This window comes from Toxorhynchites rutilus, chromosome 1 (assembly GCF_029784135.1).
Source record: "Toxorhynchites rutilus septentrionalis strain SRP chromosome 1, ASM2978413v1, whole genome shotgun sequence".
In the NCBI taxonomy this organism is placed as follows: domain Eukaryota; kingdom Metazoa; phylum Arthropoda; class Insecta; order Diptera; family Culicidae; genus Toxorhynchites; species Toxorhynchites rutilus.
In genome coordinates this window covers 157,950,092-157,971,094 of record NC_073744.1, presented here as the reverse complement: position 1 = coordinate 157,971,094, position 21,003 = coordinate 157,950,092, and the positions used below count along the sequence as shown (strand labels likewise).

The following is a 21,003-nucleotide window of genomic DNA, read 5'->3' as shown; positions in this document are numbered from 1 at the left end:
AATTGCGGTCTACAGGGAGGAAGATTCGGGTCATGATGTGTAAATGCTATCGATGCTAGGACGTCATCAATCATGTGGTTTGGTCAGAAAACCCATGGAAATGAAGTGTACGTCTGGTTGACCGATGGCTTCTGGTTTCACCCCGCACCGCCGCACAAAAGGGGTTCGGTGCTTCGAACGGTGTGTGAAAATTGTGAAAAGGTTTTCCTCGCCAACAAAAGTCAACGCCCCCGGGGGAGCAATCTATTTTTCACGAGTTGTCTTTATTGTGTACCGACAGACAGAAGCAGGCGTTCGAAGAGAAGGGTCAGTACTATTTTCAAAAGACAATTGATTATCAAAATGTACCTCGGGGATGCCGGGGAGCAGATTGTTCCCTTGGGTGCGGGAACAAAGCGATTACTTCGAGGAATAACTTAATAGTCCTGGCTCGTTTGAGCTGTAATATCAGCAAACCCCGGTTCCCACTCTGAGAAAAAAATACCATTATTAAAACGAGACAATTGCTCCTTGATTTCGCACACTAACCACAATTCCCAGAAACTTCAAATATATGAAACTTTCACTCGAAGCTAATTTCAACAATATCATCGTCGGGAGTTTTCAGTTCAGTGCGGTTTTTGCACGGCAGCAGTGGAACGAAGCGAAAGTTTTCCCGCTTCCCAAGTGGAAATTCTTGCCATTAAATAAATAATGAACAAACAGACAGAAACCGGGAGGGCACAAAAAATAAAGCTGGAAAACCAGCTGAAGGCAACGCAAAGTTTTCGTCCCAGTTTTCCTGCAGAACAACCGCTCGGAGCGAGTAGGGACTGAACGACTTTTCGCCAGGATTAAATTAGTGTTTAAACAATTTCCAGACAATTGGCGCTAGAGAAATGTATCATGTGGGAAGAGGTAACAGCTTCCTCGGGGTAAGGGTATCAATACGAAAAGTTTTCTGCAAAGCTTAAGGGAGGATTTTCGAGATTACGGCGGTTTTCCCTCCGGAAGAATTCGCCACGCTTCGAAGCCTTCCAGCCTCGAGGCTAATGTTTTTCGATTGGGCTTCCTCTGCTTCAGAGTCGTGATTTATCTCACAAAACCATTATTGCTCAATTATCAAACGAATATTTTTAGGGCAATCGAATAAATTCGACATATTATTTTCCTCTTGGGAAATAAAGCGTCCCGAGACGCAGACGGTTACAGAATCCCTTCCCTCTCTCTCTGCCCTCTTGTTCTATCGAATAGTCTTCAGCGAACGATAATAATCCCATAAATCGCATCCACTTTTGGCGTTCCCTTCTTCTTGACTTGTTTCGAGAGGGACAGAAAAAGGGTTCGAAGATAGGTTTTCTCACTGTTTACAAATATTTGAAGAAAGCCAGAAGCTGTTAACCGATAAAACGATCAGGCCTATGAGTGCCGCTGTGAGTTATTTTGGACTAATAGCATCCGTTTGTTGATGCTCCTGATGTTTTTTTCCTATCTTTCGGCATGATTGAATGCAGAGCTTGTGTCGCAAGCGTGACACAAGTAAATCGTTGAGTTTGTTGTTATTTCTAATTCCGGAGGTGCACGGATGATGTAATGCAAGTGCAGCAGCTAAAACTAATCGTTGAATTGAATCGCTGAGACTGAGGCTTCGTTGTGGAGTGTTAGTGAAAAAGCTAGCGAGAGATATAGTTCATACGGTATTACGTTGAAGATGATTTGTCACTGATGATGGTTTTCAAAACATATTACCATTCTAAACAAATTTATTTTATGAGGTGAGTTCCCAAGTGAAATGAACTTTTTAAAGGAATTATTTACATAATTTTAGAACCGTCGTGATGAGTGATTAGAAATATTAAAAAAGGTCTTAATAGGACATCCATGGTGTTTAGTTTTATTTTATATATTGGTATTGCATTTATGTTTTTATTTTTTACTTGACTTGATTTCGTTCGGTTTGCCGCGGAAACTTGTGTTTTTTTCACACCTGACTGCATTTTTTTTGTTTTTTTGCACATTTGATTGGATTAGTGGGTGTTCATTTTGTATATTTCCTTCAACCGCACATACGAACCGATTGATTTTGGTTCATCGATTTTTGTTACCATCGACTATTTGTCGCTCGCACAGATTCTTCGTGGCGTGGCTCGAATCCCAGACCTCAGTTTCAGGTTGTTGATTTCAGATGCATGTTCCAGTTCCAGTTTTCCAACATCAATTCTCGATCTCATCGCTTGCACATGGAAGGGTTTTTTTTTTTTTTTTTATCTTCGCTTATTTTTCGTCGGCCTATTTCCGCCACTTTAGTGCCAATCACCGACATCAGGGAGGCGACTCCACCTGTTCCTACCTATCAGACTCAACAACTCATGAGCCGGGCCAACTTCTTTTACTTCCGCTCCGAAGGAAGACGTAACCAGAGATTTTTCGCCTCAGAAAATCCCAACGACGCCAGCTGGGATTGAACCCAGGCCGATCGGATTGTGAGGCTGTTACGCTAACCATACAACCACTGGCGCCGTCATGTGGAAGGGTTGTGAGGAAGAGAAAATTGAGAATTAATCAAGCAAACGGAACGAAATTTGGTATGTGAATGTTTTAGGGTGCAATAAATGTTTTTCCGCTAGCTAGATACTGCTCCTTCCTCTCTTAGGGGAGCTGCCATACAAATGAAAAACAAATTTCTGCATAACTCGAAAACTAATCAAGCAAATGGCCAAAGTCAGCATGTGAAGATTTTAGGGGGCACAAAACGTTTCTATGGTGAATAGACACTCCTTCCGGCGGCGAAGAGGGGAGGGATCCGTCTTCATTCTATCATATTTTTTGTATCGAACATTCATTCAATGTAACGGAGAAACATGTTATTTACAAGTGGTTGAAAAATCTTGAACGAAGATTGTGCCTGAAAATAATCTAATATTATAAATATGAGTTTTGGTAGGAGTACTACGGATTTTTTTAATAAAAGGTAAATTCAACGGGGTCGATTAGAAGATCAATCAATGAACAGTTCTGCGATTGGACTAATGAACTTGCGCTTAGTAAGAAAACGTGAATGTTTGAAGGTATTGATGACAAAAAATTTTTTGGGCGGGACGAAGTTTGCCGGGTCAGCTAGTATTTAGATATATGGTCAATTATATTCAATTTATAATTTCATCTATAGATTCACATTTATATTTAAATAATATATTGAGATTCCAATCCCGTATTACGGAAACAGAGACCAGTTTTGGACTGAGTCAAAGCGACTCCATTTATCTTATTCCCATACTCATAAATGTTCTGCAGTTCCTACCAAATCAAAAAGAATTTGTTTTTTTTCTTCATGGCACCCAAGTAACCTTAAGCATTACCTTTAAGCCCTATTATGGCACTATATTGGCACCTCGCATGCCCTTTGCAGTATACCAGCAAAGTGTAGCTTGTAAGTCTAATATAACCATTGTAAATTCATATGAACACTAATGAAAATTAGCAATCATGAAAGCGGCGTGATATACGCGTTCAGTGTCATCATTTAATGATCTCAAACATTTAGACAAAAGGATCAATTTCTCTAATGCTAGCATAGGCCTTTCAAAGCGTATTGGTAGATGAACCACAGGTGGTGATTAAAATGTAACTATTTTTAACTCATTTATTTGTATCAGCAGTGTTTCGAAACAAAATAAAACAGGTGTTGGAAAATATCCTGGTTTGATTTCCGTTACTTATTATCTGAATAGTATTCCATAAATCTAATATTTGGACATACATCTTGAAACCTTAACATCTATAAAGGGTTTTGGGTTATGGAATGTATATGATTAATTGCTTGGATTTCTATCAAATCCAATTGATGGATTACTTGTTTCTTTTTTAAGAAACAGAAGGAAAACGACGCATGTAATGCTTCTTAAAAGTAGTAAATATAACATTTTAAAATCCCGCTATTTAACATTTATTGCATTATTGCTGTTCATTGTTCTCTATGTGGATATGGTGTTTTGATTCAGGGCTATTACTTTTATTTTATTTTATATTTTTATTCATGATTCGGAGCACATTTACGGCTATTTGCATCGAAACCAAGATGGATAATGCAATACATTTCATACATTTATACAAACATCAATTTATTGTACCTAATTATAACAATATACTAGAATAAATTATAAAGATTTGATTATTTAAGGTATTTCAGAATATCATTTTCTCTGCCAAAATTATTCCTCAAACTCTGACTATTGATTTCATAGGTGTACCGGTAAGTTTCTTCGGTTTTACAACAGATGGCGTAACTTGATTGTTATTCCAGTGAATCAAATTTCCAGACATTCGTTGGGAAGCTACTGTAATTGCGCGTCTTTTTCAGTATATGTCAAAAAGTTGAAGCGTAAACAGCATAATTTTTGACACTTCGAATATGTCGATGTTCGTATCAACGAGAGTGTTTTTACGGGGAGTGTTACTATATTACTTCAATATGAAGAAAAAAGCTGCGGAAAGTCATCGCATTTTGGTCAGACGTGGTTTGCACGGTTTAAAAGTGGTAATTTTGATTTGGAAGACGAAGAACGGACCGCCAACAAAGTTTGAAGATGAAGAATTGGAGGCTTTACTCGATCGAGACCCGTCACAAACGCAACAAGAACTTGCAGATACACTTGGAGTAGCTCAGCAAACCATATCCGATATATTTTTATCATTTGCATCGAATCGTTACTGGCGATGAAAAGTGGGTCCATTACGACAATCCTAAACGTCGGGCAACATATGGATACCCCGGCCATACATCAACATCGACGGCCCCGCGGAATATTCACGGCCAGAAGGTTATGCTGTCTATTTGGTGGGACCAGCTAGGTGTGGTTTACTATGAGCTGCTAAAACCGAATGAAACCATTACGGGGGACCTCTACCGACGACAATTGATGCGTTTGAGCCGTAAACTGAAGGAAAAACGGCCACAATACGAGCGAAGACACGATAAAATTATTTTGTAACACGACAATGCTCGGCCGCATGTCGCGAAACCGGTCAAAACATACTTGGAAACGTTGAAATGTGAAGTCCTATCCCACCCACCGTATTCTTCAGACATTGTTCAGTCCGATTACTACCTTTTTCAATCGATGCAACATGACCTGGTTGACCAGCACTTCTCCAATTTCGATGAAATCAAAAATTGGATCGATTCGTGGTTAGCCGACAAACCGGCCGATTGTTTCCGCAAAGGGATCCGTGAATTAGCAGAAAGATGGAAAAAAAGTTGTGACTAGCGATAGGCAATACTTTGAATATTAAATTTGTAACCTTTTTTGCAGAGTAAAGCATAAATGTTTGGAAAGAAAAACGAAGAAACTTACCGGTACTCCTATTATTATACGGATCTGAAAAAAATAATTACACCGTTATTTATGTTCGACTTTCACATCTCGAATCCGATCCTTGCATTTTTTTTTCTACGTTATTATTAGAATACACGTCCTATCCTAAAACTAATCATTCTCGGGATATAACTGATTTCATAAAATAAAAATCATATTTGTGGAATATACATACAATTTCGAAACCTTAGTCGTAATGTCCAACTTCAGTATGAATTTTCTATTATTTTACGAGTTACAAGTACACCGGGTCAAGTAAGAGTTCAAGAACATTATTCTATATCCTCAGTAGAACTTTACATGCAGTCTGGGGACGAAGTTCCCCCTCTCCCATTTCAGCTATAATTAGGTTAAGATTTATTCAGAAGCGATTCATAAATAAATGACGCACATTATTGGGGTGTCACCAAGCGAAAACTGCTAGGGGCGATGTCAATCCGGACATAATTAGGCATTAAAGTGCGTCCCAGTGAGATACCTAATAGACGCGAGACAATCGCCGAACAGCTGCTGCTGCTGCTGCTGCAGTGTTTCCAACGTTGAGATCAGGGGAAGAAACACTTAAAAATAACTCTAAAATTGGTAGCATTCACGCACGGACAAACGTGCGCTCGAGCGTAAACACACCAACTTCATCAAAACGGGGGTGTGCAGTCAGTCGGTATCTGCAGCCTCCAGCCTTCGGCGCGGAATGATCGCATTTCGGCTTTTCTATCCACCACTCTGGTTTTCTTTCTCTGCTGAGTTCTCATCTTGTTTAGGTGCAAATGGTAAGTGCACATTATTTATGGTTGCGCTTCCCTCGATTGACCTCGGAGAAACAAAATCATTCAAGAAAATCATGCATTCATCTCACGTCTATCGGTGTCACCTGTTGGTTCATTTTTGTTTGGTTCCCGAAATAGCGTGCTTCTTGTTGGTGGTTTTTAATCATTTAGTGACAATGCGCTTAAATTGACAGCTACAAACTAGTTATTTTTGTTTGAAAAATGAATCCTTCATCACGGGTTTGCACGGGGTCCAAATTCCACATTTGAATTTTACGAACCACATGTATCTTGATGTCAATGATGCCGGCGGAATGAGGCAAACTGAGTCTTTTTACCTTTATTACCGGCAGCCATTACATCTTAGCGAATAGATCCAAAGCTTCTTATCTACGTGTTAACAGAGTCCTGGTTATCGTACTACACGAATTGTCGTTCGTAGTCTCGAATAACCGTACAAATTGCCGTGTGAAAGTGGATGTTAGATAATAAAAAAATTGTTGGTTACCGGTCAAATCAGTGTTGTCAATTTTATCTGGACAGTTATGTTTTGCAGTTCTGTGTAATACAGTGCATTGGCTGATTCATCGATGTCACGTTTCCACCCATTTGATCAGTGTTTGCAGACATTGAAAGTGATGATAACACCATTTACCGGTCATTCGTTACGTAGAACTATTGATTAGCGAGATAACCATGAGTTGGATAGCACGGTTCACTTGTCTAAGTTCAGATGACCTCCCGAAAAAATCATTCCCATGCACTTGACCCTCTTATCTTCGCATCCAAAAACGTTCCGTGTTGCCAAAATTGAGGTTGATCTGTCCTCTAACTGACAGCTGCGGAACCTAGTCAGATGATTTATTGCGTCCATTCGATGTTAGACTTCACTTATTGCTGATAACAACTGAAGTTTGATGGATAACCATACAGAACTGGCCTCATGGAAAGTCAGCTTCTATAAAAGAATCACTTTTGTTAGGATCGAGCTAGTTCACTCGTGGTATTTTTCGCGGAAGCATTAAAAAAAGTACCTTTGTGCATTGGAACGTTCCGGGATAGAGCGAGCTGGTCGATAAATTCAGGATGAGGATGATCAAACCCCCTGGGGGGACATGGAGTGCTGTGACGCTTTTGATAGTGTTGGGGGCCGCGTTTGCGGGAGGCCAGCTTCCAGCTAATCCGTGTCTTCCGCGGTGCGTGACTTCAGAAGAGAGTAATACGCTGTGGCCAACTGTGAATGAAAATGAGTTCTATCAGTGTGAACTACGAAACGGTTTTTGGTATATCGAAGTGAGAAAATGTCCCATCGAAGAAATATTTTATTATGGACATCAGACGTGCGTAGATCGGTTTGTTCTTCGAGAAAACATTGTTCAGTGTCGGGACCAAAGTAACGCTGCTTCTGCGGAGGATTGTCCTGTGCCTAGCTGTGTAACCTTTCAAGATATTAACACGTTATGGGCTGTTACGGATCCGCATTACTTCCTCCAATGCAGACCGACTGCCACCGGTGGCTGGGTGCTTCAGCAGATGCCATGTGCTAACCCAACACGGTTCGACTATTGGAGACAGACTTGTGTAGCTCCAGAAAACTGGAAAGCTTGCGACGGTCAAATAGTAGGTCCTGGAGAACCGTCAACACCTGTTCCACCTCCAATCACAACCTCAACTCCGGAAATAACCACAACGACGGCTATACCTACTACAACCACAGAGGCCACAACCACAACAACAGAGACACCAACTACAACGACGACTCCCGCGACAACGACAACAGAGACTGCAACCACAACAACAGCCCCAGTGACAACCACAACAGCGGCTCCAACTACAACCACAGAAACTCCTATCACAACAACTACAACAATGACTCCAACCACAACAACAGAACCACCAATTACAACTACAACTGCTGTTACAACGACAACAGAGGCTGTAACCACAACAACAACACCTCTGACAACGACAACAGCGGCTCCAACCACAACCACAGAGACTCCAATTACAACTACGACTGCTGTGACAACGACAACAGAGACTCCAACTACAACAACATCTCCTGCGACTACCACCATTGATCCTGGCGAAGAATACTGTATTGTACCGCAATGTAGGACTAAACAGGAAATCGATACGTACTGGCCCCACCCAGATCCAGAAAAGTTCTACCAATGCCGACCTAACATTGCTGGATGGACACCACAAGAAATGCCCTGTGCTCCGAGCACTCTGTTTAGTTTCCGACACCAGGTTTGCGTATGGCCGTTTCAATGGGAGGATCCGTGCAAAATAGCTACGCCACAACCGACTACACCTGATCCGACGACACCAGAGCCGACGACGCCAGAGCCGACGACACCGGATGTAACGACACCGGACCAAACTACTCCTGACCCGACAACTCCCGATCCTACTACACCAGAACAAACCACTCCTGATCCAACAACGCCCGATCCAACTACGCCGGAGATAACAACACCAGGACCAACGACTCCCGATCCAACTACACCAGAGATAACAACACCAGGACCAACGACTCCCGATCCAACAACTCCCGATCCAACAACTCCCGATCCAACTACACCAGAGATAACAACACCAGGACCAACGACTCCCGATCCAACAACTCCCGATCCAACTACACCAGAGATAACAACACCAGGGCCAACGACTCCTGATCCAACCACTCCTGATCTAACTACACCAGAGATAACAACTCCAGGGCCAACGACTCCTGATCCAACTACTCCAGAGCCGACAACACCGGACCTGACCACACCTGATCCAACAACCCCTGATCCATCGACGCCGATCAACGAAGTGGACTGCCTGGTCCCCAACTGTGTATATCTTCAGAACGACGTGATACTCTGGCCCCACAGGGAACCACAATCCTACTATCGGTGTATCTTCTTGCTGGAAACCATCTGGATACCCTTCCGCGATATCTGTCCGGCCGGTACCTACTTCGACTTCAAGACCCAAGGCTGCGTTGATCCGGCTCTGTGGGAAGATGTGTGTGGCAATGTCCCGACGGACATCACCACCACCCAAATGACCTCGACGACCGTCGAAGAGGACGATGGGGAGGACGGTGAACTGCCGCTGCCGGTGATTTGCGGCTCGCCGCGTTGTAACACCGCTAACGAGCGTAGCATACGTTGGCCCAGTACCGTTGCCAATCAGTTCTATGAGTGTGTCTGGGTGGAACGTCTGTTCCAGTTCGTGCCCTATCCGATACGTTGCCCGAATTTCCTGCTGTTCGATTTTGTGTCGCAGGACTGTGTGGAGCCGTCGCTATGGACCGACATCTGTCCCATCTTCCCAACGCTGCCTCCCAGTTGTCCCGAATGCTGTCCCACATGTCCTCCGGTTACAGAGACTACACCCAACGCGCCGGAAACCACAACGGATCTGGAAATACCCGATGATATGCCAGTGCCAATCATTTGTGGAGCGCCACGTTGCAACACGGCAAAGGAGCAGGTTTTTAAATGGCCAGGGGAGAATGCCAGAAATTTTTATGTTTGCGTACCCATGGGTAATGGTTGGATACAGTCCACTATGATGGAATGCGACGAAGGGACACTCTTCCAAACCATGGTGCAGGAGTGCGTCCCAGCGGATCAGCATGATCCGTCATTTTGTCCTGTATTTCCGCCGGTTCCAACCGTACCGACCGTCACCCCCCGATTCGACGATTGCCTGGAAAACTTCAATGCTACGGAAACATATCCCGTTGTGTGTGACTTGCCCCGATGTGTGAGTGCACTGGATTTGGACATTCGCTGGCCAGCCGCTAATAAAGAGGCTTATTACATTTGTCATCAAGTCGGATCTTCCTTGTATATTCATAGCTTGATGCGGTGTGATGATGGCTTGCAATTCGATTTCTTCCGTCAATGCTGCACTGATGAGCGATCCAGCATAGAAGTTTGCCCCGTTTATCCCGTTTTGCCGACTACAGCCCCAGATCTCCCCATTCTGGACTGCATCGGAGATTTCGATCCAACCAACCTTCTTCCAGCGCGTTGTGACGTTCCGCGTTGCATCAGCTCAATCGATGTAGGCGCATACTGGCCTTCATCCCAAGCGACAAATTACTATCAATGCGTGTTGCAAGTCTTCGGCGTGTACCTTCCAGAGCGGAAGGATTGCCCGCAGGGGACCGCGTTCGATTTCTACCGGCAGTGCTGCACCACACAGCCAATCGTACCATCGAACCAAGTTTGTCCCAACTTTTCCCACAACGTGACGGCTCCCTCAGTCGAGGTATACTGCGATCAACCACACTGTGACACTCCCGATCATCGGAACTATTTGTGGCCTTCAGAAAACTCGACCCAGTTCTACGGATGCGCTACACAGTGGGACGGAACGAGCCGACCGCAGCAGTTCAGCTGCCCAGCCGGTCACCAGTTCCTTACAGCGCGTCAAGTTTGCGGTTTGGCGGAGGGCGAAGTGGAGTCCTGCACAACTGCAACGGTGCCTACCGGCCCAACCGGGACGCCAATTTTGACACCACCGCCTGTGTGGTCTTAAGCTTCTCAGGGAACAGAGATTAGGGTGGCCAAGTCTCAAAGTTGACGAAATTTATTTTTTATATTTATTACCTTGTTATCAGTGTATGCTTATTAATGCGAATAAAGGAACAATAAAGTTGAGTTTTACTTGTCGAAATTGTGATAGTACGAGGCGGGATTTTGTAAATTGCCTTACTATTGAACTGCAACTACAGTGTAGGTGATATCATTTAATTCAGAGATTATAGTAGAGTACAGAAGTTTCCAAAATTCGAATATTGAATATGATTGAAAATTCGAATATTGAATGATCAAATACAAAAAAAAATTAAGGTTGGGGTGACTGCAAACCGACAGCTCCAAAACAGACCCAGAAGGTTGACGATCGGAACCTCAGAACCGAAAAGGAACCGAAAGAAAAGGAATTTGGATAAATTACTACACTGCGAACGTTTCAACGCATCTTCGTTAAAACTTCGAGCCTGAATCTGCTTCTTAACTACTCAGCCTGTAGAGAGTCTCAATTGACGAGTGAGATATTCTATTGTCGGTAGCAAGCCCGGATAAATAAGCTACGTTGGAGTTGTGTGGCTGTGAGCTCATAGAAGTAACCCCAATGATAAAATGTGAGGCGAAGGAGTTTAATAGAGAGAAAAAGAGTTCAAACAACTACTTCGTCGCTAACGGAGCTCTAAGGATACCACGGTACCCTCCACAGTAAGCTCATATTACTGTGTTGATACGCCACTGTGGACTGTTGTTTCTCTAGCTACAACAAAAATAAAAACGAACAGAATAGCAGAAGTAGTGAGCATAAACAGAATGTTCAGCTTCTAGCAAAAATGTAGATTTGGACCCGCTTGACGTGACGCAATGGAGGTAAAGGTGGGACCAGAATGCCGCGTTGTGCGTTGCTTGCGTTTTATACTAAAATATTCGCTTGACGCATTCGGTTGATTTGTAATCACAATCTAACGTTCGCGTTCGCTCAACAGATTCACTACGCTTCATTGATGTTGGTGCATTATATCGTGTCTGACTCTTACAAAAAATTTCCACAATATTTTGTTGATAACACAGCGTTTCCTCTGAAGCCCAACCTCATGCAAAATCTTTCGACTGATAATAGAAGCTTCAATTATCGGCTTTATCGTGTTAGAAGAAATATCGAAAACTTAACTTATCTTGGTTGCACGTTAAAAAATATCAAGAAAGACCATATAATTACTCCCAGAAATTGCTGATAAAGATGTGGAAGTGGCAACGGTGCTCCAGAACTTCATGAATGCAGAGGGTTGTGAAGGTTTTATGAATTTGAGAGAAGGGCGTTCCCAAGTTTCCCAAGTTTCCAAGGGCGTTCAAGTTCATTTCTTACTTTCCTGCTACATAATTCAAGTAGGAAGCAATTCTAGTAAGGCTTCGTATCAACTACCTGATTTACTGCTTACTGGTTATATAAAAGATAATTAAAAATAAAATAATAAAAACATCAATTTCGTTTTTATTTTATTCTCGCATTCCCATTGATAATACTTTTTAACATTTGAGTATTCATTGAAGTCGACGATCTTATTCAGATAAGAACCGGTGAGGCATCAGTCCAAGAACTCCAGTTTCCAGTGGTTTAACAGTCGATATCGGCATCTTCTCCATCGATTGCGAGGGCATCATGTCTCGTAGGTTCTGCTGCACATATTATTGTCACCATGAACCGGACGGAAATCAAGCCTTTGTGCTACCGTTTATTTCTTTTCCTTGGAGTTTCGCGTTCACCCCCGGCAACCAGAACAGTATCCAGCGCACAAGATGCTTCGCCGGAACTATCCACATGAGATCCGATTGATTATTGCTGGCAGTCATACAATATAAAAATTTTGTTATTTAAGCCGTCGAGTATTACTGCATATTTTACTGTAGTTAGCTGTAGTAGCTGTAGTTATAATTTACCTTCTTTTTCGGATGTGTTTTCAAAAACTTTGTTGCTTATAAGTACGACCATGATGGAACTGCAGTCGGTGCTGATCCTGAACTTTAGCTTGTGATAGCGCATTTATTCCGCGAATATATTTCTCGCAGAAGCTCTTCTACCTTCTTTTCATCATTACCATTCTTCCACTAGAAAATAAAACCATATAAAAATATGTCTTAATATTTAAAAAAAAAATGTTTAGCTGCAACTTGCTTCCTTGTTTCAGTGGATTTAATATACCAGTCCATTTTTTGCGTGGCTCTTTTTATACAGTCGATGTTCCTTCGACCAGAAGCACTCGTTTGTTTCCATTAATTCGATGAAATTTGTTTCAAACTTGATTTTCAACAAATCTGAGAACGTAGAAACATTTTGTTCTTGTTGTGTCCACGACATCGATTGAAAGTTTTTTAAAACAACACATTGACATATTCAACGCAAGCACTTTAGAACAAACGTCAGCGTTTAGTACAACGATGCTAATGGCGCGACGCATCATTGTGGACGATTATATGGGAACACAAATATTCAAAATAAATTGTCAAAGCACAATTGTCGCGACGCGACTTTAAATCATTCCAATCACCTAATCACGCGTTCTGATTGAACCGCTGAGGAAAAATCAGGTACCCAATGAGTTACTAATAACCCCTCATGTAGATTTAAGTCCGCTGGAAAAGCCGCAATAGAGGCATATCCTCACATTATCTGAGCCACTGGTTGGCCAGAAACCGTTGGTAATTGAACCCCAATAAACAGAGCTGTTGTTTACCCAGGCATTAGTAGGAACTTAGGTAGCCTTATGGCGATTAGAAGTAGCGAGAAAATTTTCCCGACACCGACTGCCCATAATTATTAGTACCGACTCCGACTCCGACTCTTGCTGACAAGAATCAAATAACCAGGGTTTTTCATTACAACGTTTCATTTACGATTTTCTCTGATTTGATAATATAAAAAAGCATCAAATTGCTTCAGCCAAAACTTCTTTCATGAAGACTCGAAGAACTTAACAATTTTCAAAGCAGTCTTTCTACGGTGAATAGGAAATTAATACGAACAAAACATATATTGACATAGGACTATGTCTTTGATTTCTATAAAGGGGGTCACTCTACGAAAAATGTAACGATTTATTAAGAGTTTTCAAACGCATATTACTCAAAATGGTTATTGCGACATATGTTGTGTTATGCATCATTAGACAGGAAATTTATCCAGGATTTTTTTTTCGCTTGGAACATGAATAGTGAATATAGTAAAAATAGTTAACAATTTGACGATTTAATTGGGTATGTTTTCTTTCGATTGCACTATCCACTAGCTTCCTCCCCGACGCAACGAGCAATCTTTTTGCCTAAATTCGGGCGTTAGCTCATAATGTGAGTTGATGCGTAAAATGAATTATTCTCCATTTACCGATAATAGGCATTAATTTTATATTATATTGTATGTTGCCCAATCAATTTGTGCTCAATTCATGTTTTTTATCGTGTAGGTCTCACTACTAACAATTTGTGTAATTGTGGTCCAGGATGTCATAATATCGAGTATGTTGTTTGGTTATGTGAAAATGCAATAATTGAATTTAAATGGCTGCTGAATTAGAAGATCGTAAGGGTATACCCACGTAAATCAGATTATGATAGCTTGAGTAGTCACGATCTTACAGGGCTATAAAGTTATTACAAACAATGTTCCGGACAATGTGGTAACGAAGGAGATAATGCTATTCCTATCTATAATATATTTTTGTAGTCAAAGATTGATTTGACTCAGGCTTATATTTATGTAGGTCTTAACTATTTAGACTTGTGTTTAAAAATGATACATGATGACTCTTTGTCTTCTTCTGCATGACTGAATAAACAAAAGAAAAGGGTAGTAATGGCTTTAATGGTATTTTTGTGTACATTTTTGAACAGAATGCGGACCGGATTCTATCACGTTCTGTCATCTAACCCGTTGAAAGGATACAAGTACATACAGGAAACGGTTTTCCCAGAGAATTCATTTGATGTATCAAAAGAGAAAAAATACAGATTTTGAACAATGAAAAACTTAATTTAAATGCAATTACTACACACAATCACAGTCCTATGTCAAGATCTCGTCCGTGCCCCTAGGCTCAGACCCATCAACTTTTTTTAGCTTTGATTTTGTCTTCACATATTTTTAGCTTTGATTATGTCTTTGAAGTGATCGTCACAAATTAAAAATATATATAAATAAAACTTACGCTTAACCGTTCCTACAGGTAAAAAAAAGATGGATTGCATCCCACAACCACAGCTCATGAATTAACGACTTAAATTAAGATGACGACGGATTGTCGAGTTTCGTTGCAAATAAGCACTTTTTTCCGGAAGCTTTGGTTTTCTTCATTGGGAGAAAAGTGCAGCTGAAGCGCATCAAATGCTTGTGGAAACTTATGGTGACTCTGCGCCATCCGATAGATTTAGTAGGGAATGATTTGGACGATGGTGATTTTATTGTTGAAGACAAAAAGCGACCAGGTCTACCGATAAAATTTGAAGACGATGAATTAGAGACATTACTCGATCAAGAATCGTGTCAAATACAAACAGAGCTTGCGGAATCATTGGGAGTAACTCAATAAGATATTTCTAATGATTCATCCAAAAACAAGAAAATTATGTTTCATACGAGTTGATGACGTTATCGGGGACGAAAAATGGATTCACTAGGCCGATCCGAATAGATTGTACGTAAAGCCAAGGAACATCCAATATATGCTGCTAAAACTCGGTCAAACAATCAATGGACTTCTGCAGGCAACGATTGAAGCGAGCCATTGAAGAAAAATGTCCACATTATGAGACACGAATCAATAATATTCCATTATGACAACGGTCGGCCTAGGAGGGTCTTCGTAGCCACTTGGTTACGCGTTCGCTTACTAAACGATCGATCGTGAGTAACTCAAGGCCCTCAATTGACCATCTTTGTGTTCTTATAGAATAACTAAGTCCATGCAACCGTCATCAGCGATGGAGATCAAGGGATAGCGGATGGAAAATTCTGCTTCACCCGTTTTATAGCCCGAACCTTGCCCCTTCCGACTATCATTTGTTTCGATCGATGAAAATTGCTTTGAGCTGAATATGCTTTACCTCAGAACTGGGTATCACAATTTGGCTGGGTTCATTTGTCTTCAAAAGATGAACGCTTTTTTCGCGATGGAATTTGTAAATTGCCAGAAAGTTGGGAAGAAGTAGTGGCCACTATCTATGGCCAATACTTTGCACCATCTCATATAGCAGCGAAACGTTGTGGGTGTAAACAGATGGGTCTTTAAGCAACTTTGCATACTTGAAATATTCAAAAAAGGATTAGACTACTTTTGAAAAGGGCCCAAAAAATATTCTTTATTTTGTACAAAAAATTATAACTCAAAAACCATAATACCTACAAAACTTAAGTCGAAGGATGAAATGTAGGAAGATGTTTGAATTTTCATAACATATACCAAAACTAGAAAAAAAAGTCGTCGAAAAAAAATTATTTTAAAAATTAAAATTCATTATCCTCAAAAACGTGTTGTTTTAAAATTCTCAAAAAAAAAATATGAATAGCCCTTATAATTTCCAAAATGTCGTCCATACATCGGAAGATGGGCACTTTTACAAGGTGAAATAACATTTCAAATGAGGGGCTCAGAAAAAAAGGGGTGTAAGTTACTTGATCAACTTCTCTTCATCAACTTTTCCTTCAGTTAATAACTCAATTGCAAAAACGTTCCAATTTGAGTTTCCTATAGAATCCGATAGATGAGGCTCTGACCTATCTTCTACATTGTCAAACACAGCTGGGAATGTGTTTGCAGCTATGTTTTGACCAAAATTTTGGGGAATCGATGATATCACTTACATCTCTTTCATTTTGAGCCCCTCAAATGCAATGTTGAAAAATGTTCCGTTTGAATTTATTATTAAAATCTTTCAAATCTCAAAAAATACCTTAATTCTAATTACCACCTTTTTGACGTGGAAGTACGTCTTTCAGGAAGTGTGTCAAATCAGAAAACAGGTTATGTTTTTATGAAATCAAAATAAACGTTAAAAACTATTTTCACTGCGACCGAATTCTCGTGATTTGCATACCATTCGAATCGTAAATTTGCTGAGAGTTGTTCCCATATTCCCTAAATGGTTTAAATTAATTAAAACTGGAAGCATTCCCATTTTCCCATACATTTGTTCTGCCTTCCCGTACCGTCAATAACGAGCAGCTAGTACATTCGATTCGGCCCATTTTCAACTTATTTGATATACATAAGCCATCCGCGATTTGAAATCACAGTCGCGAGCGAGCTAGCAAGCACATCACGAGCGAAAATCATTCATACCTAAGGCTGATTTCACACACATATACATACGCAGCTTGATACAAGAATGGGATGAATGAAATATATTGAGAAACAGCATTTTCGTTCACGTTCACTACACACCCTCGAAGAAGTGGAAGCGCTCTATATCAAAGTGTGCTACGACAAAGAAAATACCAGCAGCGTACAGAAAATTTTCCCGCCAGTGCGGATATGGAAGAGTATCCAGAATTTTGGAACATGGACAAACACTGCGCTTATTTAGATACAGCGTAACTTTGAAGGAAGTATGGTTTCAAATCCCAGTAGGAAAACCTTACTATTGCATGTTCGATCCCATCTCAAGTAGGAAAACCTTACTATTGCATGTTCGATCCCACCTCAAGCGGAATATAGAAGCAAATAGTTCTGCTTATTGTTATGCAAATACAAATTATAGCTTACAAATTATTACATACATTCATTGCAGAACTTACAACTTCTTCATGTCTTCTTTGAAAAAATTACACCTAATCCTAATTTTATTTAAAGTCAAGATAGCAAAAAGAAAAAGTTTTAGATCATATTAAAACATAAACTTTCGTCGCAGACGTCAACTTCTTTTATAGTTTCTGGAATATTTTTGAATGGAGACCTCTGGAAAAATAATGTTTTACTCGTTACATTTTTGTGTTTAAATTCTCACGTTTAACATGTAACATGGTTAAAGAATGAAATATAGGAAATTATCTATGTTTTCATGAAAAATATCAAGTATCGTTTGACCCAAATTTTGTAGGTATTATAGTTTTTGAGTTATAATTTTTTGTACAAAATCAAGAAAATTTTTTTGGACCTTTTCAAAAAGTAGTACAATTCTTTTTTGAATATTTCAAGTATACAAAGTTGCTTAATAGACCTATGTGTTTACACCCATAACGTTTCGCTGCTATCTGAAATCGTGTTGCCAACTCCTAAGACGAGTTGGTATGAAATTCGTCTATAGATATGCTAGTACACGTAGAATACCGGTTCGTAGCATTTGGCTTCTAAAAGTTAAACGCCTATAGTTATACAGGCTAGCGAACCCGATTCCGATAATTTTCCGCGTATCTTATCAGGACTCATCCCATTGCCAATAAGTGCATTTCGCACTCTTGCTCCGAGATCGCTGATAAGATTGGTGGGCCCCCAACACCTTCACCCCGAGGGGCAATTCTCCAATGCAACAAACTTGAATCTATTCATCCTAATTGCTCCTGAAGAAACTCTAGAAAGTGCGGGACCGATGTTGTCCTGACTACCTTTCCATTAAGATGACAAGATAAATCATGATACAGTCTTAACTGCAGCGTATATAACAGTTGAGTACCGACTCAGATGGCCACTTGACTTCACCGTGTTCCAGTCGAGGTGTTCTCAAGGCAAAAGAACCATGAAGGGTACGTAATCAGGACATTCACGGAACCTAACAAATAATACCCTTGTCCCACTGATCCTCTCCCGATAGCTATACTGATGCTGTTCGTCCTGGTGGTGGCCGTTTCGGCACGATGCATACGAGATAACAGTGATGGACAACCAGGCTGCAAGAAACAGGAGGAATTGAATCAGAAATTCTGGCGCCATAATCACGATCCTACCGCGTACTGGGAGTGCGTCAAGCTAAACGAACCCGGAGTGGCTCGTCGATGCGTTACGGAAATGGCATTCCATGCAACGCTTCTGGAGTGCGTGGACTGGGACGAATGGGAATGGGAGCCAACCTGTGTTCCTCTCTCGCGACCGGATAACTGACCGCTTGTAAACATGATTTTTCTTACGTATGATACAACTTGTGGAACTGGATGGACGAGGATGGTGATATCAGTGATTCAACGATAAGTGTACTCCAAAAATAAATATTTTATTGGTTTATTAGTTGACGAAAAAAATTCAATAAAATGTCTGACTAAAGGCAAAAGTCTTCCCACTGTGCGGGCCACACACAGACCTGGAATCCATAGTGAAAGCGTGTGCCAGGAGCACAGGGTCGTTCCAGTGGTGCCCAACTACCGTCCTGTTGGGGAACACATTGATAGTACATAGTCCAGTCGCTGTGCGGGTAGAGTCTTGGGTCCTGGATGCGACATATGGGTACTGGACATATACCTCTATCAGGTACTGTCGTTGTAGTAGTTAATGGTGTTGTTGTCTCCGGTGTTGCGGTTGTTTCTGTTTCATCTTCCACCGTAGTACTTTGGTCATCATCGAACGTACAATCCATTCGCCACGAGCTGGATGGCACGCATTGCTGTAGATTCCAACTGAATAAAGAATCATTTGGACAGTTCCTTCTCACAGCTTGCATACCACCATTGGGTCGAGGAATGCACTGCAGGAAGTGGTTGGCGTCCTCGTGGGGCCATAGCTTTCTTTGATCCTGTACAGTTCGGCAAACCACTTGTGGACACTGCGGCAAGTCTGGTCTCTCGTCCGGGCAGGGCTCTTCCCATTCCGAAGGTTCAACGCACTCTTGGCGGACGAAGTGGAAAAGCCGCTGTGCGATGCAGGGTCTGCGCACCAGATTCCAACCCGGTTCTTCGCAGCGTAGGAAAAAGTTTGGATCACTGAATGGCCACAAAGTAGCCCGATCGGCGACGGTAGCACATGTTGGGTTGACACAATCCAAGTTTCCGCGTCCGAATACGAGAGCGTAGCTACCGACGAGTATTATTGCACGGAACAGGAGGGCGGCGTCCATTGTGAATGAGTTGAGTTCTTGGCGATGACTAAACGGCGCAACTGCGGTTAACTTGAATTAATGGGTTAATCTAATCTTCGCAAATAGCAATCTCGACGGAAGTGATATGATAAGGTTTTGGCACGCATGGGAGGGATTGATATGTGCTGTGCTTGGATCGCGGGGGAGCGGAGGGTATATGTTTCACTTCGCGATTTATTGATTCTTATCGTCTTTCTCCGAAAAACTCAAAGCCGTAAGTTGCAAAGTAAACATCCCAGTACAATCACATTCCATGACACAGTTCAATGCGAAACTGAACATACAAATCGGACAATAAAGGTAGACTAGGCTCTAGGCCGATGGTGCGAGACCGAGCACAATCAAGAAAGAATATTAACCTTGATCAACCTAGAACGGTCAGGGAGGATCAGTGTGGTAGCCCTTTGAAAACGAAAACGAGAACTTGAAAATGGAAAATGGAAAACCAGATACCAGATATCAGAATATAGGGGAAAAGGTTGTGTTCATAAATCGATTCACAAATCCCAGATTCGAGCATGAGTGTCAGAAACTTGAAACTATTTTTCGGTGACTTCTCAAGTACCGAAGACCGAAAAGACCAGACATCTCGGATAACTTAAATCCGAGAATCGAAATTTCTAGGTGCAGAACAAACTTTATTAAATTCCAGCAACAGCCTACCAACATATGTATGGATTTCAACATTGTTTAAAAACAATAAGTAATTTTCAACCCAGCCAGTACTTGAATTCTTGAGAGAAATATCATGAGTGGAATCAAGATTATATTTCAGGGTCATAAAATGAACACAAGAGTTCCGATAGAATTCGAAATGGAGGTGGATTATGATCTCTTCCTATACATGAAAACAGTTCTGCGGGGAAAGACATTCGTATGTTTCATTAGTTGAAAAAGTTAGGAGGGTGGTATCCAAGACACGAACTCATTGTTAACGTAGGACTACGATCTTATTGCTTTCAATTCGCTTTACTTAGGAAGGAAAGGAATTTTATAATTCACTATTTGGTAGAAATTTTAGGTAGCCCAGATACTTGTAATTTTCATATTAAGTCTAAGTTACATGCTTTTTTCTGTTTATTTTTTAGAGGTTATAAGCTTAAAAGTTCGCAAACGTGACATGTAAGGAACCGACCCCCCATATGAGCTGAACACGGTAACAAACGCCTTTGTTGGACAGGAATCTCCTTCGAATGACTAATTCCACGCCCAACACTGCATGAATTGCATTACACATTAACCAATATAATATCACAACAGAATATATACATCTGACTAATAACTCTTATTTCACAA

At 41.1% G+C, this 21,003-nt stretch overlaps 4 protein-coding genes across 10 annotated transcripts in view; 3 read left to right on the top strand and 1 right to left on the bottom strand.

Moving 5' to 3' along the window:
• Window positions 1-21,003, top strand: part of LOC129763363 (cation-independent mannose-6-phosphate receptor) — a 251,516-nt gene that overhangs the window by 210,508 nt on the left and 20,005 nt on the right. The window lies entirely within an intron of this gene.
• On the top strand, window positions 7,133-10,769 carry LOC129763360 (uncharacterized). Its single transcript, XM_055762342.1, has one exon. The coding sequence runs from the start codon at window positions 7,208-7,210 to the stop codon at window positions 10,664-10,666; it is 3,459 nt and encodes a 1,152-aa protein (XP_055618317.1). The 5' UTR covers window positions 7,133-7,207; the 3' UTR covers window positions 10,667-10,769.
• On the top strand, window positions 18,320-18,887 carry LOC129763368 (uncharacterized). Its single transcript, XM_055762356.1, has 2 exons — window positions 18,320-18,385; window positions 18,454-18,887. The coding sequence occupies exons 1-2, from the start codon at window positions 18,379-18,381 to the stop codon at window positions 18,738-18,740; spliced, it is 294 nt and encodes a 97-aa protein (XP_055618331.1). The 5' UTR covers window positions 18,320-18,378; the 3' UTR covers window positions 18,741-18,887.
• LOC129763366 (uncharacterized) lies at window positions 18,829-19,704 on the bottom strand. Its single transcript, XM_055762354.1, has one exon. It carries the CDS (start codon window positions 19,684-19,686, stop codon window positions 18,895-18,897), a length of 792 nt encoding a protein of 263 aa, XP_055618329.1. The 5' UTR covers window positions 19,687-19,704; the 3' UTR covers window positions 18,829-18,894.

What these genes read in the sequence shown, in the direction of transcription:
- LOC129763360 (XM_055762342.1), top strand. Translation starts at nt 7,208, where the DNA reads ATGAGGATGATCAAACCCCCTGGGGGGACATGGAGTGCTGTGACGCTT.
- LOC129763366 (XM_055762354.1), bottom strand. Translation starts at nt 19,686, where the DNA reads ATGGACGCCGCCCTCCTGTTCCGTGCAATAATACTCGTCGGTAGCTAC.